Source organism: Ciona intestinalis, unplaced genomic scaffold (assembly GCF_000224145.3).
Source record: "Ciona intestinalis unplaced genomic scaffold, KH HT000237.1, whole genome shotgun sequence".
Classification (NCBI taxonomy): Eukaryota; Metazoa; Chordata; class Ascidiacea; order Phlebobranchia; family Cionidae; genus Ciona; species Ciona intestinalis.
The window spans coordinates 1-14,359 of NW_004190558.1; the positions used below are offsets into that span (position 1 = coordinate 1).

At 32.6% G+C, this 14,359-nt stretch overlaps 1 protein-coding gene across 1 annotated transcript; it reads left to right on the forward strand.

Annotated features, from left to right (window-relative positions):
- Positions 1–842: 842 nt before the first annotated feature.
- On the forward strand, positions 843–13,864 carry LOC101242634 (cadherin EGF LAG seven-pass G-type receptor 2-like). The gene is made up of 22 exons (XM_009859447.2): positions 843–1,049; positions 1,396–1,513; positions 1,684–1,796; positions 2,195–2,300; positions 2,375–2,538; positions 3,117–3,278; positions 4,355–4,655; positions 5,346–5,560; positions 5,838–6,014; positions 7,541–7,645; positions 7,900–8,023; positions 8,773–8,879; positions 9,045–9,195; positions 9,423–9,568; positions 10,545–10,660; positions 10,804–10,926; positions 11,142–11,228; positions 11,440–11,502; positions 12,493–12,678; positions 12,979–13,095; positions 13,238–13,370; positions 13,664–13,864. The coding sequence occupies exons 1-22, from the start codon at positions 843–845 to the stop codon at positions 13,847–13,849; spliced, it is 3,207 nt and encodes a 1,068-aa protein (XP_009857749.2). The 3' UTR covers positions 13,850–13,864.
- Positions 13,865–14,359: the final 495 nt, after the last annotated feature.

Genomic DNA, 14,359 nt, shown 5'->3' on the forward strand with positions numbered 1-14,359 from the left:
TTTGTGCTGGAGATATATATGTCAATGGCTCGTGCGAAAAACAGCGTAGCAATACTCAATTCGCAGCAAAAAAGGAAACTTTAATAATAATTATCATCAATTTTCTGTTATTAGAAGTTGATATGCATTTGTAGGATACAAAGTTTATCAATTGATGTTCGAACAATGCCTATTATCGTTCAAACAATACCAGTTTTCAGACAACAAAATAATGTAGGTAACATGTAAAAACTATAGCAGTAGGACAAGATAAAGAATGTTTAAACTTGATTTTCAAAGCGTACAGTATTATTTTGTGTTATTTGCGCGTATTCCTAATAATAAACTCATTTACTAATCCAAATTAACAATGATTTTAAACTGTCAAGTCTGATCCTGTGTGTTTTTGAATTTGTAAAATTTCACCGGTTGTGTAAGTTGTTAAATAACTTCTTATGTGTTTTAATATATTTTTAATTGTTTTCAATTATTAAAGGAATGGTAGTACTAATTCATGGTATCACCCAATGGTCGTCATATATTTTTGAATTAGTAAATATTGGGTAATATGTGCTCAATGGGGCATATCAACGAAAAATCGAATTTGTGTATTGATAGATATGCTTAAATGTGATCTAAAGGTACCATCAAAGTTTAAAAATAGAAAACAGCTTTTAAAAAATTTAAGTTTCAAAACTGCAAATTCGACCGCTTTTTTTTCACGCATTTTTTTTAGAAGCTGTATCGTTTTGGGAAATTTTGATGTTACCTTTAGGTCACATTTGAGCATCTCTATCCATACACAAATTTTTGTTGGTTAGCCCCTTTAATTGTCTTATCTTCCCTTACTCTGCTATATATCCATGGTCAGATTAATAGTTTGTCTGTGTCTACTGATAATATATTCCAACTATATTTTTGCAGAGATTTTACATCTAAATGCAACAGATGTTGATGAAGACCATAATTTGAATTTTTCATTGAACACTGTTGAATGTGAAGATGAGTCTGGAAACAACCTATTACCCTCTTATTGTAATGGATATTTCAACATAGATACCATACATGAGGTATGATTGTTTGTTTTTCTGACTCTCATTTGGTAGGGTGTGTATCCTGAAGTTGATATAATATTGTAAACATGTTTTGTAAATAGTATTTTAAAATCAGAAATATGCACACAAACCGAAAAAACATAAATACACATAAGCTACTAACAGACAAGATCATTTGTCTTGCCTGTTCTTATAGTGTCAATGTATATATTATATTATACTTGTCACAGGTGTAGATTAATTGCAGTTGTTCTAAGTATGTTTTAATTTTTATATTTTGTTACTAAATGAATTACAAATTCCTAAGTGTAATATGTCCATATTTTTTATTTTTTTTTATTTTAATACCCACTAAATTTAGGTTGGGGTACTCAGTCTAATAAAAGAACTGGATCGAGAAACAATTGAAAGATTCACTTTGACAATTGAAGTTATTGATATGAATGCTGTAAATGTTTTTGGCTCTCAAAATGCGCTAAGTAAGCGATTAATGACTAAGAGATTAAACTTATCACTGATTTCATTAAAGATTAAAGCATACTAGTAAGAAGTAAGATAAACACCTTTTCCCCATATGTGATAACAATAAGTTTTGGTTTGTAACAAATTAAAACTGTTTGCCCAGTTCTAAAATTTACTACATTTGCAGAAACGATATCGATTCTAGTTCTCGATATTAATGACAATTCTCCTGTATTTATATCGACTCCACAAAGTTTTTCAGTGAATGAAGGTGTAGAAGCTTCTGCATTTGTTGGTCAGGTGTGTAAAATGTCGACTTCGGTCTAAAAATTTTGATCACAAAGTGTGATTAATGTCCGCCGTGATGCAATCATATTTGTTCGGCACTGTGTCTCAGTGGTTGCCTCTAGACAACAGCCGGTGAAAGTTAGGTTTGACATTAACACTACTGTACCCGTAAGTGTTCTTGGGCAGACATTTAGAGAAATTGGCCCAGCTGAGTGGTTTCCAAAATTGTAAGCCATAAAAATAAAAGAAAATTAAACCAACTACATAAAATGTAACTAAGATGCAGACAGTTTACATAATAGGAGACATGTGTTTTGACAACTGTTGTTTCCCCACTGTATGGGAATAAAAAAGGTAAACTTATCCATTGATTTATTTATGTTTCTTTCATACTTTATGGTTGTATGCAGGTTACAGCAACAGATCCTGATAAAGGTGATAATGGGACTGTGACTTACACTGTGACTGGAAATTACTCAGACTATTTTACCCTCAGCAACACCAACCCAACCAAAGGTATAAAAGCATAAACTTTTGTATATGGAGTATGTAGGCATTGTTGTGTTTTATCTGGTGTTTTTAAATTCTAGGTCAGCTATCCACATTAAAAGTGATTGATCGGGAAACAGTTGGTGATGTTTTAAACATCACTATTGTAGCTTCTGACGAGGGGATACCATCACCAAGGTTTACAAGCATTGTGGTGGCAGTTAAAATTAACGACATAAATGACAATTCTCCAATCTATACACAGGTAGTATTCAAAAGTATAAAAAATTTTGAATTGATTCTGTTTTTCATTTTGCACTTGTCTAAATTGTTTTAAACATTTTTGGGACCTGTAGCACAGTGACTGAACGGTTAACCTCTTAATTAGAGCATACCTGGTTTGGAGCTTTTGTAGGTGTGTGTTCATGAAAAAAAATTAATAGTTAAAACCACGGTCATAGAAACACAGGTTAGTCCAACTGCCTTCATTGTGTGTCCAAAAGCGTTGAATTTTGCAATGAGTTTAAACTACTTTCCAACCCTTAAAGATGTTTTTAAGTTCAACTTTTCCTTTTAATTATTGAAAACCAGGCATTTACCCCATACCTACCATATCATTTTGGACACAAATTGATGTTCAATTTGCGTTTTATGTAACAATGGGTTGGACTACCCAGTATTTCTATGGCTCTGGTAAAAATTGGATATGATATCCAACAAAGTTGCATGTTTAACTCATAAGTGTTTTGAGCTGTATAAAATCCTTTATGTTATAACACTAAATTGCCCTGCCACTAAAGAATATTCAAATGCTTATAAAATAAAAATGTGATTGCTTTTCAGACAAATTACTCTACAGCAATAGCAGAGACTGTGCAATTCCCTGATCACGTGATTACAGTTCATGCAGATGATTTAGACTCTTTGGAAAAAGGATTTGGTGAAATCATGTATACCATTATCCGAGGAGATGACTACAGTCAGTTTGCCATGAACCATACCACTGTAGGTCTTTTTGTGTGATGGTTTTTTTTTTATATTAATATTGATCCCATTGTTTTAACAAAACATTGTGTATCTTTTACAAACAAACTGCTACAGGACATAACACAAATCTAATAATGCGTTTATGGAAAATATATTTTGTTAACCAAGTATTAACATCATATTCACAGTAAATGATCCAAACATTTCTTTTATTGCAGTAACGGTAAGTATATACAAAACAATTAGGGAATTTTATAATTATACTGACAGGCAAAGAAATATATATTAAATCTGCAAACAAATGTTAATTCACGAACAGTTCTTTATATCAGGGAGTTTTCAGCTTTTTTGGGGTCATTGCCCATGTGGTTTCTGGATGTGTTTATGACACACAAAAATATTTTTGTATTATACTTTACTGTTTTTTGTTGTGTTTAATATATCATGTAAACTTGAATTATTGATAATTGTTTAAAATGTTTTACATTTCATGGTTTTTAAGGCACATGTAGCCTAGCTTGAATGTAGTTCCTTACGGGAAAAAAACACAATTATATAATGGGAAAACAACAATTGTAACACATTACACTGATGGTTAATACACCTCATGCCCCAGAGTTACAACATTTGCATCTTTGTGGGTGATTGTTTTTTTTAGACATGTCATTAATGAACACTGGATTTGAACAATTTCTGTGTCTTGTCCAAGGAAATATGCTCCCTCGAGGATAGCAGAGACGAGCTGAACCTCTAACTTCTGGTTTAGGGGCGGGTTAGAAAGGTTAAAAACAACATTTAAAGATAGGGTTCAAAATGTATGGAATAAATCTTTCAATTAGCAAATTTGTTGTTAAGGTAAAATAGGTGTGATTTAACACACCAACACAGTCACAGATTTCATCACAGCGTTTTTTTAAGCATTGTATTAAAATACATGGGATGTAGTAAAGCCTAAATGGGCATTTTTATTTAATGGCCTTGCTATTTTATATTTACCAACAATCTCTACAACAATTTATTCTAGAATATTTAACGTATCTTCTGGAACTTTTGGTAGATTTTGGTAACAATCTAATACTACAATTTAAAAACAGGGAGAAATTACAGTTGCACAAGGTAAAAACTTTGACCGTGAAGCTAAAGCTGAATATGTGCTAACTGTGGAAGCCAGTGATGACCGTGGCCAAACTGGATCGCATAAAACAACTGTAGAAGTAAAAATAAAGATTGATGACTTTAATGACTGTCCACCACAGTTCACTCAGGATATTTATCGTGTGTCCTTCCGTGAAGATGGGGAGGTTGGAGATTCAGTTGGTACAGTCAGTGCAGAAGACTTGGATGTTGGGGAAAACAGCAAGATTAAATATTCCATTGTGGGCGGAAATGATGATGGTAGTTTTTTTTTATTTTTTGTGGGTGAGGTCATTGTAAAGAACCTGGGACTTAGGCTAGATTTGGCCCATTACCCTAACACCTGGAAAGCCCATTTAAGTCTTGCAAACGGTGCCGCAACACTGCATTGCAGTCAGACTCAGATTTTTTTTATCCTTGTGTGCTTATGAGTTACCACACTTTTTAACTAGGTGTATAGTTTTTATTTTTGGCATGGCGTATCATTTGGACAACCCATTAGTGACCGCTAGGTTGGAGCAATGTCTGTTAAATGTCTTGCCCAAGGACACTTACACCGATCAGTGTTAGTATCACCGTTGAGCATTGAACCGGGGTCACTTTGGTTTCGATGCAGGCATACTAAGAATATATGCTTTTATTTTCGATAAAAACCTCTGTCCCTAGAAAGCAATACTTTACAGTGGCATATTAAGAATATATGCTAAAACCTAATTTCTGGGTTAAACAACTTGGTTTGATGTTTTTTTGGGAAAGCCTTTTTAGCGCTGCGCAACAGCTTGAAATCAGAAGATAAACATTAACACATGAGAGATAACAAACTGTTACATAACTTTAAGAGAACTAACTAAAGCTTCTATTGTAAATTTCGGCAATGGTGGCCATTTTTTTTAACAGTATAAGTTAAAAATTTTAATTGAATTTTAAATTGATTTTTTTTTATTGTTTTAGGACATTTTAGAATATCTGAAAGTAGTGGTGAAGTTGCACTACTTAAAAGCATAAGAAATAAGGAAAGCAAATATCTTCTTACTATCAATGCTACTGATAATGGTACTGTACCATTGTCCTCTATGTGTCAAATGCAAATTGATGTAATTGATGCAAACATTAACTTTCCCGAGTTTCAGAACATTGAATTTGGTCAAGAAATCTTTTTGGCGGAGGTAACTACTTTATTAGTTAAAGGGATTTTGTTGATTTTCCAGTTTTTCCCTCATTTGACAGTCAACAGCCGCAAACTAAAAACCAATAATTTAAATACAGCAATTTAAAGTTGACATTCTTTAAGCTACAGATCATAAAATAAGAATATTGGGTTTAGTTACAGAGAGTTACAAGCAATGTGATTGGGATTTCCACAAGGAAATTATGCTTTGAATTTAAAGATTTAATTTGATCATACCTTACTATCATAATATAATAAATCTTCAACATTTTAAGAACTCACCAACCCAAGAACTAGTATTCCAAGTCATAGCATCAGACAAGGACCGCGGAGAAAACGGTCATGTTCACTTCATTCTCCTTAACAACTTGGACAATTTTCAAATTGGTTATGAAAGTGGGAATATTACTCTACTAAGCAACATGGACAGAGAGACAACTGAGAGATATGCGGTACATTGTAATTAAATGATTTATAAAGAAAAGTATAAAAAGACTGGGAATAACAACATATGGACAGTACTAAAATATGCCATAAATAAACTTATTTGGAAAACCATGAATTAAACAAAGCATGGCCGAAAATAAAATGTATTAATTGAGACACATGTGTTTATGTATATAATTTATTACACTTTTTATTAAAAAGTTTTCTATAGTACAGTGGGGAAAGATGGGACACTTAAACACATATTGACCAATAATTCCAAAATAAAAGAATAGTTTTCTGGGTCATACCACGAATTAGTACTATCATTCCTTTATTAATAGACAACAATCCAAAAAAATATATTAAAACACACAAGGAGTTATTTAACGATTCGCACGACAGGTGTAATTTTACAAGTTTAAAAACAGACAGGGTAAGACAGGAAAGTTTAAAATCCTTGTTAATTTTGATTAGTAAATGAATTTATTATTAGGTATACATGTAAATAACACGAAACTATACTGTACGCTTTGAAAATCAAGTTTAAACATTCTTTTCCTTGCTCTACCGGCTACCGCTATAATTTATGACATGTTACCTACATTATATCATTGCATGAAAATTGGTATTGTTTAAACAATAATGGGTAATGTTTGAACATCAATTAATAAATATTGTATCCTACAAAGTACAAAGAATTGATAAAAATCCATTGATATGAATTGTATCCTGAAACGCATATTACCGTTTAATAACAGAAGTTGATAATAACTACTAATACAGTTTACAATTTTGATACAAATTCAGCAATGCTACACATTGTTTTTTGCCTAGACCACTTTTCATAAAATCAAACGGAAATGTCTAAATTTAAAATATATATTTTATATATTATCTTTAGATTATCCATAGGGTATAAGCAAACCTAAAGCAGGTCTGATAAAAACCTACAAAACTCATTTTCCCCATGTTTATATCTCAGTTTTTTTTCACACAACTGAAACTAGTTGCACGAGACAAAATCAGGAAATATTCAAGTATGTTCCAAATATTCAAGTTTTTATGAATCTATGAAACTAGTTTAATCGTTTACACTCGCAAACTACAAAATTTCTTCGGCTTTACTATGATTTAGTGAGCATTTAAATTTAGTAAAAGGTAAAAAATGCTGTTTCTATTTAACATATTTTTTTAATAATAAAAACTGTAATCGGCTTTGACAAGTGTTTTTATAAAGTCGTGATAATACTGTAGAATAATTCTGTAACGTTATTTTTTCTGATTATCATTAAATGGTGGTCCGTAAAAGGACAATAAAAAAGTCTTGCCTGACAAAGTGTCCCATCTTCGCCCACTCGATTGTATTAAGTAAATAAAAATTTAAACTTTTTTATCTTTATGTCCTGAAATTAGAACAGTGTTAAGAATAATATCTTTATAACTTCTACTTTTCTTTTTCTTTGAGCTTAGCTAAAATGTACAAGTTAAAACAAAGTAGGGTGTAGACTTTATTAAGCTGTCACTTATGTTTTATTTGTTTATTCAAAAGCTTAACATTATGGCGGAGGATGGAGGAAACCCCCCTCGCTCCGAAGAAACTCAACTTATCATTGTAGTTACAGATGTCGATGATAATCCACCCTTCTACCTTCCTGTAATTATAAATTTGTGTGTTTTATTATTTTCTGTCATTGTGGGCATAAGTGCCGTTGGGCAAGACACTTTACTTTTCTACCAGGAGATCACTTAGGATGCCTAAATTGGCACTCATTTTGTAAAACAATCGCCCACCAAGTTTCATTCTTGTAAATGGCAAAACGTCATAGGTTGTATGTGAACCTACCACATAAGCTGTGCATATAAATAATAAATTTAATTGCTTTAAATACATGTAATGATATCATACAGGACAGCAACACTCAATTCATATCTGTTGAAGAGGAGAAAAGTCCATTCACAATTGAAATCCCTGTACTTGGGGCACAAGATAAGGATTTGCCAGAAAATACACAAAACTATTATTTTATAGTTGGTAAGCCTATGCTTGATGAATTTATCTTCTATATAAATTACTGAGTAGAGTGAGGGCGAAACTACCTACCAACAATGAATCAAATGTTTAGATGAGTACAAAACTGGATGCTATCATTATCTTGATGTATGTCAACTTTAAATTATTAATATGTATGAAAAACATATAATTTTGCAAATTGAACCAGTTTTTGTAGATTGAATAAATAAATGATACTTGCTTTATCCTCTCATAGCTGGCAAATGCAATTTGTTATAACACAGGTGTTTTGTTTAATACACCCTGTGCCCACTTACCACATATGTAACTTTGTGAGTGATTATTATTATTTTTTTAATTGTATGGCTGACAATTCAGACAACCCATAAGGGGGAAAACATTAGAGCAGGCGTGCCCAACCCGTCGACCGCGGTCTACCGGTAGTCCGCAGACCTATTTCAGGTCAACCGCGACAGGTGTAATAAAAAAAATCAAAAAATCTGCTGTGGCGTTATAATTGCTAAATCATTAATTTTATCAATACTTTGTACAAAAAATACAGACCGTGTTAAGAGGGCGTACCTGTACGGCGGCAGGCAAAAAATCCAAGTGCAGTTGGTTAGTTGAAAAGTAGATCTTGGGTCAAAAAAGGTTGGGCACGCCTGCATTAGAGCAATTGCCCTTAATTTTGGAGCAATTGCTGTTAAGTGTCCTCGCCCATTTGCCCACAATAGTAGCAGGAAATGTTTTGCAACATATTCTATCTGCAGGTGGCACAGGAGTCGGTAACTTTAGTCTTGATAAGGAAACCAGATTCCTGACTACATTGATCAAGTTCGATCATGAACAAACTGATTCATATGATTTAATAGTTAAGGTAAAATATCAGATTTTTTTCGACAAAATTTTAATTAAAATATTTATACTAATTTACTAATTGTCACCAGAACACAATAAGATAAACTAAACCTAAATTAATATCAAAACCCCAAAATAGTATCTAGACAGGATTATAATTGAACTGAAAAATCTTTTTTGCCAGGCATCTAACGATCCTGAATACTTAGCAAACAACAGACAGAGAAAAAATATTGCATGGAATCCAGATGATAATTCATTACTACATGTAATATGTACCATCACAGATATCAATGATAATCTTCCAGTGTTTACCAAGGAAATTTATGAAACTGGTATTTTTATTTTGCAATTTTTATTATCATCTCTTCTTTTTATCGTAGAGCTACAAAAGTCACAGTTAAAATACATATTGTGATTGTTTTTTTTTTGCATGCGGTAGCTACACGACTCTCAACTTATATATTAAAAGCTCAAACGTATTGCTTTGTTTTTATGATGTAATTTGGCAGTTTAGGCAAAAACATGTAAGAAAATCTGTTTTGCTACAAATTTGTTTCAGATGTTCCGTTTGACACACAACCTGATCCTGATATTACAATTATTCAAGTTTGGGCAACTGACATTGATACTGGACTAGCAGAGGTTCCCACTTACTCAATAAAGAGCAGTATGTGGGTTTTACATGGAAATTCATTTAACAGATCGGTAAAATATTCCTGTTCCCTAAATTATCTTGATCTGTTATTTGTTTTCAATTTTTAATATAACATTTTTTTGACTAAACTTCATACATTACAGTCAAAGTGTTAATGAATAGTTATGTAACATATGCGGTTTAGTTGTACAACAAGAGGTCTTATTAAACTGGGGTTGTGGCTTCATTGCTAGAGCACTTACTTTGGCAAGCCACTTAATGAACATTGCTACGACCCAGTGGTCAGTAGTGGGTTATATAAATTGTAAGCCAGGACACTGTGGCGATACTTGGTCCAGGTCGGAGTCAAGGACTTTGTCAGGGATGAGGTCTAAGACAAAGTCACACTGGCCTGGGTAAAAAAAGGTTTGGGGTAAAAAGCAGGATCTAGCCTAAATCCCAGGTCTTTACCAAGACCCACATAGAATAAAAGCATATTAAAAACGTATTAAAAACGTTTGTCTATTTTTACAAAGAACAAATAGACCACATTTTTTCCATTAACAAAATATTGTATTGTGACATCACAGTGCCCACTGGTGACGTATTTGACAGTTTTGAAATCTAATTTTTTAAACAGTCATAACTTATAAATTAAAAACTAAATTTCAAAAACTAGTTGTTATTTTAGTATTAGTATTAGTAAGCATTATACTTTGTTTTCTGGAAAAAAATGCACAACCAGGAAAAAACATTGTGCCAGGCTCCTTAATGACAATTTGCCCTAAGCTAGTATTCATTAAAAGGTTGTTTAAATTGGCTGCAATAAAGAAAGGTATAGGAAAAATAAAATACAACCACCCACAAAGTTTCATATTTGGTAACTGGAAGTGGGTACAAGTTGAATGAATATACTGCATAGGATGTAAAATAAAACATATGTGTGCTATATATATTAAGTTTCCCTGCAATACAAACATAAACATGTGATGATGATTATACTATTAGGTTTCTACTATCATATATTCGTCATTAAAATATTTATAGGGTACATTTGGAATTCAACCTTCCAGGGACAATACAAAGGGTGATATTTACCTTGCATCAGCCATTGATGGTGATCAAGATGGTAAATATGAGTTGATCATCAGGGCAACTGATAGGTGAGCTTTAAAACAGCAAAATCCATCAACCATTCATTATCTCAATATTGTTTTAGTTAATGTAGTAAATACGTAAACAACATACATGGTTTGCAACTGAATTACACTCTGTTCAGCTTACCCCCATTTTTTTGCTTCAACAGTAATTTAAAACATGTGGCAGAGACAACGGTTAGTATTGGAATCGTAAAAGCAGATGAAACGGTGATTCTGTATTCGCGATATACACCTTCCGAATTTGAATCCATGGAAGATGAATTTGTTGCGTGAGTAATAACACGTTTTTTTAATGTAATTATCAGGGCTTTTTATTTGGCTAAAAAATCCTTTAAGCCAACTTTATTTTTGTAAAAGCTTTACACAACTTTTGTTTCAGTTGAAGCGAAAAATCAAGTTTGTCTTATATTATTGTTCACCACTTACTAAACATGTTTCTTAAAATTATTAGTATGTAATAATCATTGGGTTTCTTCTAATTTAGAGACATGGAAGCACTGTTGCATGCAAAGGTATACTTAGATAAAGTCATTCAACACAACAAACAAAACTCACTTTACCAAGAGGCAGAGTAAGTTATTTTTACAGAAGTAAATCCTTTTGACTTTGTTTTTATGGTTTTATTTGGTAAATGCTTTTAGATACAATTTAGTTGTGACTTAACTGAAAAAGTAGCCGGCACAGTCGGTATAGAATAAGGATCCATGTTATATAAGTATTTAACATAATTTTACCTTTTTTATTTATTACCGCTCGTCGAATTCACATTTATTTTAATTAAGATCCGACATATACTTCCATGCGAAGAACGGAACTTATCTCATTCCAAAGCAGGAAATAATTGCGTAAGTTTACTTGTCTAGAGTAATATCAACCTTCTACCTCTTTGAATCCATGAACATTCATTCATTTTGTATTCTATAAATGTGTGGTTCCACTTGACTGCACACCAGAGTTGTGCTAAAATTTTTACCCAACTTGAGCAGAATTTTACAGACTTTACCTAGTTCATTTGTATTAGTGATCATCTAACACGACATATTCAAACTGCATTTTTAAACTACTCGAGAAGATTTAAGCTCGCACCCATCTCAACATAACACTTGTTGGAGGTCCTTGTCAGACCTATTTCAACAGCAATAGCTTCGTGGTGAGCATCAACTCACGGCGGTTAGGGCGATGTTCCATCGTATAAGGAAAATCTGCAGCAGGCTACGACAGTCGTGAAGACAGTAAGAGTTTAAGAGAGCTCCTACTGTCGTTCCAACACAGAAAATAGGAGGGCTTTTATAGAATAAAACATGTGTGCCAAAGCAAAGAGAAAAGAACGTTTTACACTGAAAAGTGGCCTTAGTTCGCAAACAGGCCGCAGATAGTTCCCTGTACTCGCTGAAAAACGCTAGATGTGTTGATCAACTATAAACACAGCTACGCAGATGTTATGGTTACGGAACGCGGCTGTTTAATATTCAATCTTTAAGTAAACATGGGTAAACTATAATATATATCTGCACTCGAGGCACGGTCAACCGCTACACTACTATATCCGTTTATGTTTGCAAGCTTAGGCCACACACTTGCGAATAATAGGTTGTGTTCAAGTCATATAAATACAAGTTATCACTAAAAGTCATCCGTGGTATAAACTTTTTTTCCACCTGAGAACTAATGATTATTGCCAGAGCGATGATTGAAAATCACAAACACAAAAATGTTCAATATTCTGTGATTGAGTTAAATTAACTCAGTGAGTTCTTGGTGATATTACAAAAATCCAATCAAAATCAGAAATTCTGGTTCATTATTCAAAATCTTAACCCTAGTTTTACTTCTAGAATTCTCGGACAAAAAGAGAGCTATCCTGTTTTGGGTGAATATGGAATAGTGGGAAACGGTGAAGTTGCCACTGAGGAAGTTGATCGGACTGAAGATTATTTGAAAGCGACTGCAATTATACTTGGAGCTGTTCTTGGTGTTGCAATTGTAATTTTTACCATTGCCATCTGCTGCATGAGACAAAGGTATCAGTATTTTATGAATCTAAAGTAGTTCTACTAGCAAATTTCCAACCAGCACTGGTCACTTTTATTTTTAAAGTTGCAAACTTTTAGTTTTTATTAATTTTAATTGTCAATCACCTAATTCATTTGACTGGTGTTTGATTACTTACATAAATTTCTTTTTGTCTACTAATATTGATGTTGTAAAAATAAAACAAAACAAACATCTCTTTCTAATTTTTGTACAGTAGTGTACTATAATATATTTTTAATAATAATAAATAAATACTCATGTTTCACAGTTTTCTTAACATTTTGCAGCTACAAACGGAAACTAAAAGTAAAGGAAGCTGCAGAACAAACAAGTCATGACATGGAAGATATACAAGAAGGTCGTGGTTCAAGTCATGTTCCAAACACAAATGTCTTTAACAGCAAGTACGTTTTATACCTTAATTTTAATTCAATACTTTAATTGTTTATAATAATTTTGTTTTCAATCTTTATGTCACTATGTCAAGATAAACCTAAATAACATGGAAATTGTCTTTAATATAAAAATATCCCTTATTATTTTCAGTCCGTTGCACGAAATAAAAGAATCACAGCAAGGCATACAACTTGACTGGCAGTTAACACGAGAAAGCAGAGACGATGATGATGATGATAGTATTGATGATAATGCAGTTGAAAGTAATGACAGCGCCATTGGGGTATGTTACTAAAATTACACAAATATTTAGCATTTCCCTTTAATTTTGATCACAATAATTTATTACTTTATTTAAAAACGTTCTATGTGTTCATTATTTTTGAAATGTTGTGACTAGTATTGTTTTTTTAGTTTAACAGTCACAATTTCCATATCTTATAACTTTTAAGCTGGCGCATGGTATCAAATAATGAAGCTATCAAATATGATGCACAAAAGGCCACCTGTATTGTAACTTACCATTGCTCTGTCGTGTAAAGATAAAAATGATATTTGTCGACAACATTTTACTAGGAAAATCTGGACCAAGAGGAAGATGAACCAGTCGACAACCAATTCGACATCGATTTTGACCCAAAGGGAGGGGCCAACAACGCTCAACTAGCAGCTGCTTTAAATGCAGCTAACCGTCGTATGGGGGGTGAGAACTTAACCTTCATTTTTGATGATGAAGTGGCCAATGGTAATACTGCACTGTAATTTCAAATAATCCTATCTTTCTTAAAGTGTAATATTTAAAAAGATGTCAAAACTGATTTTTTTCATTTAAACTCTTGTAGCCTTAAGTCATTAATTATATTATTTCTAGTTTGCAATGCTTTCATTAATAATTTTTATAAACTTTGCTAGTTGATTTGCGGTTGTAATTTGAGGCCCGTGTATTTTAAACTTAATTACTCGTTACATTGCCCTCTTTGTGATTTTTTTTCTTATTACGCTTGGTTTTCTGTTTAAATGTAATTAATTATATCATTTTCAATTATTGTAAGCGAATAAAGTCCCTTAGTTTTCTTCTAATTTGTTTTATTAAGTTTTTCAAAAGAGTAACTGTAAAGGAGATGTGATGTTCGTGTTGCAACTTGGTTACCAATAAACTTGTCTTCGCTGTTTTCCTCTTGGCTTTATTTCCATCTTTAATCGAAAGCGATGGATGGCGTCAATTTCCGCAAGAAATACATTTCAGCGTCGTTGGTAATATGTGAAAGTCAA

Bases quoted from the DNA above. Each gene is read 5' to 3' on its own strand.
- LOC101242634 (XM_009859447.2), top strand. From the start codon at position 843: ATGGTCAGATTAATAGTTTGTCTGTGTCTACTGATAATATATTCCAAC. The intron at 5,561-5,837 runs GTAACTACTTTA...CAACATTTTAAG, and splicing joins AAGAAATCTTTTTGGCGGAG to AACTCACCAACCCAAGAACT. The intron at 13,371-13,663 runs GTATGTTACTAA...ACATTTTACTAG, and splicing joins GTAATGACAGCGCCATTGGG to GAAAATCTGGACCAAGAGGA.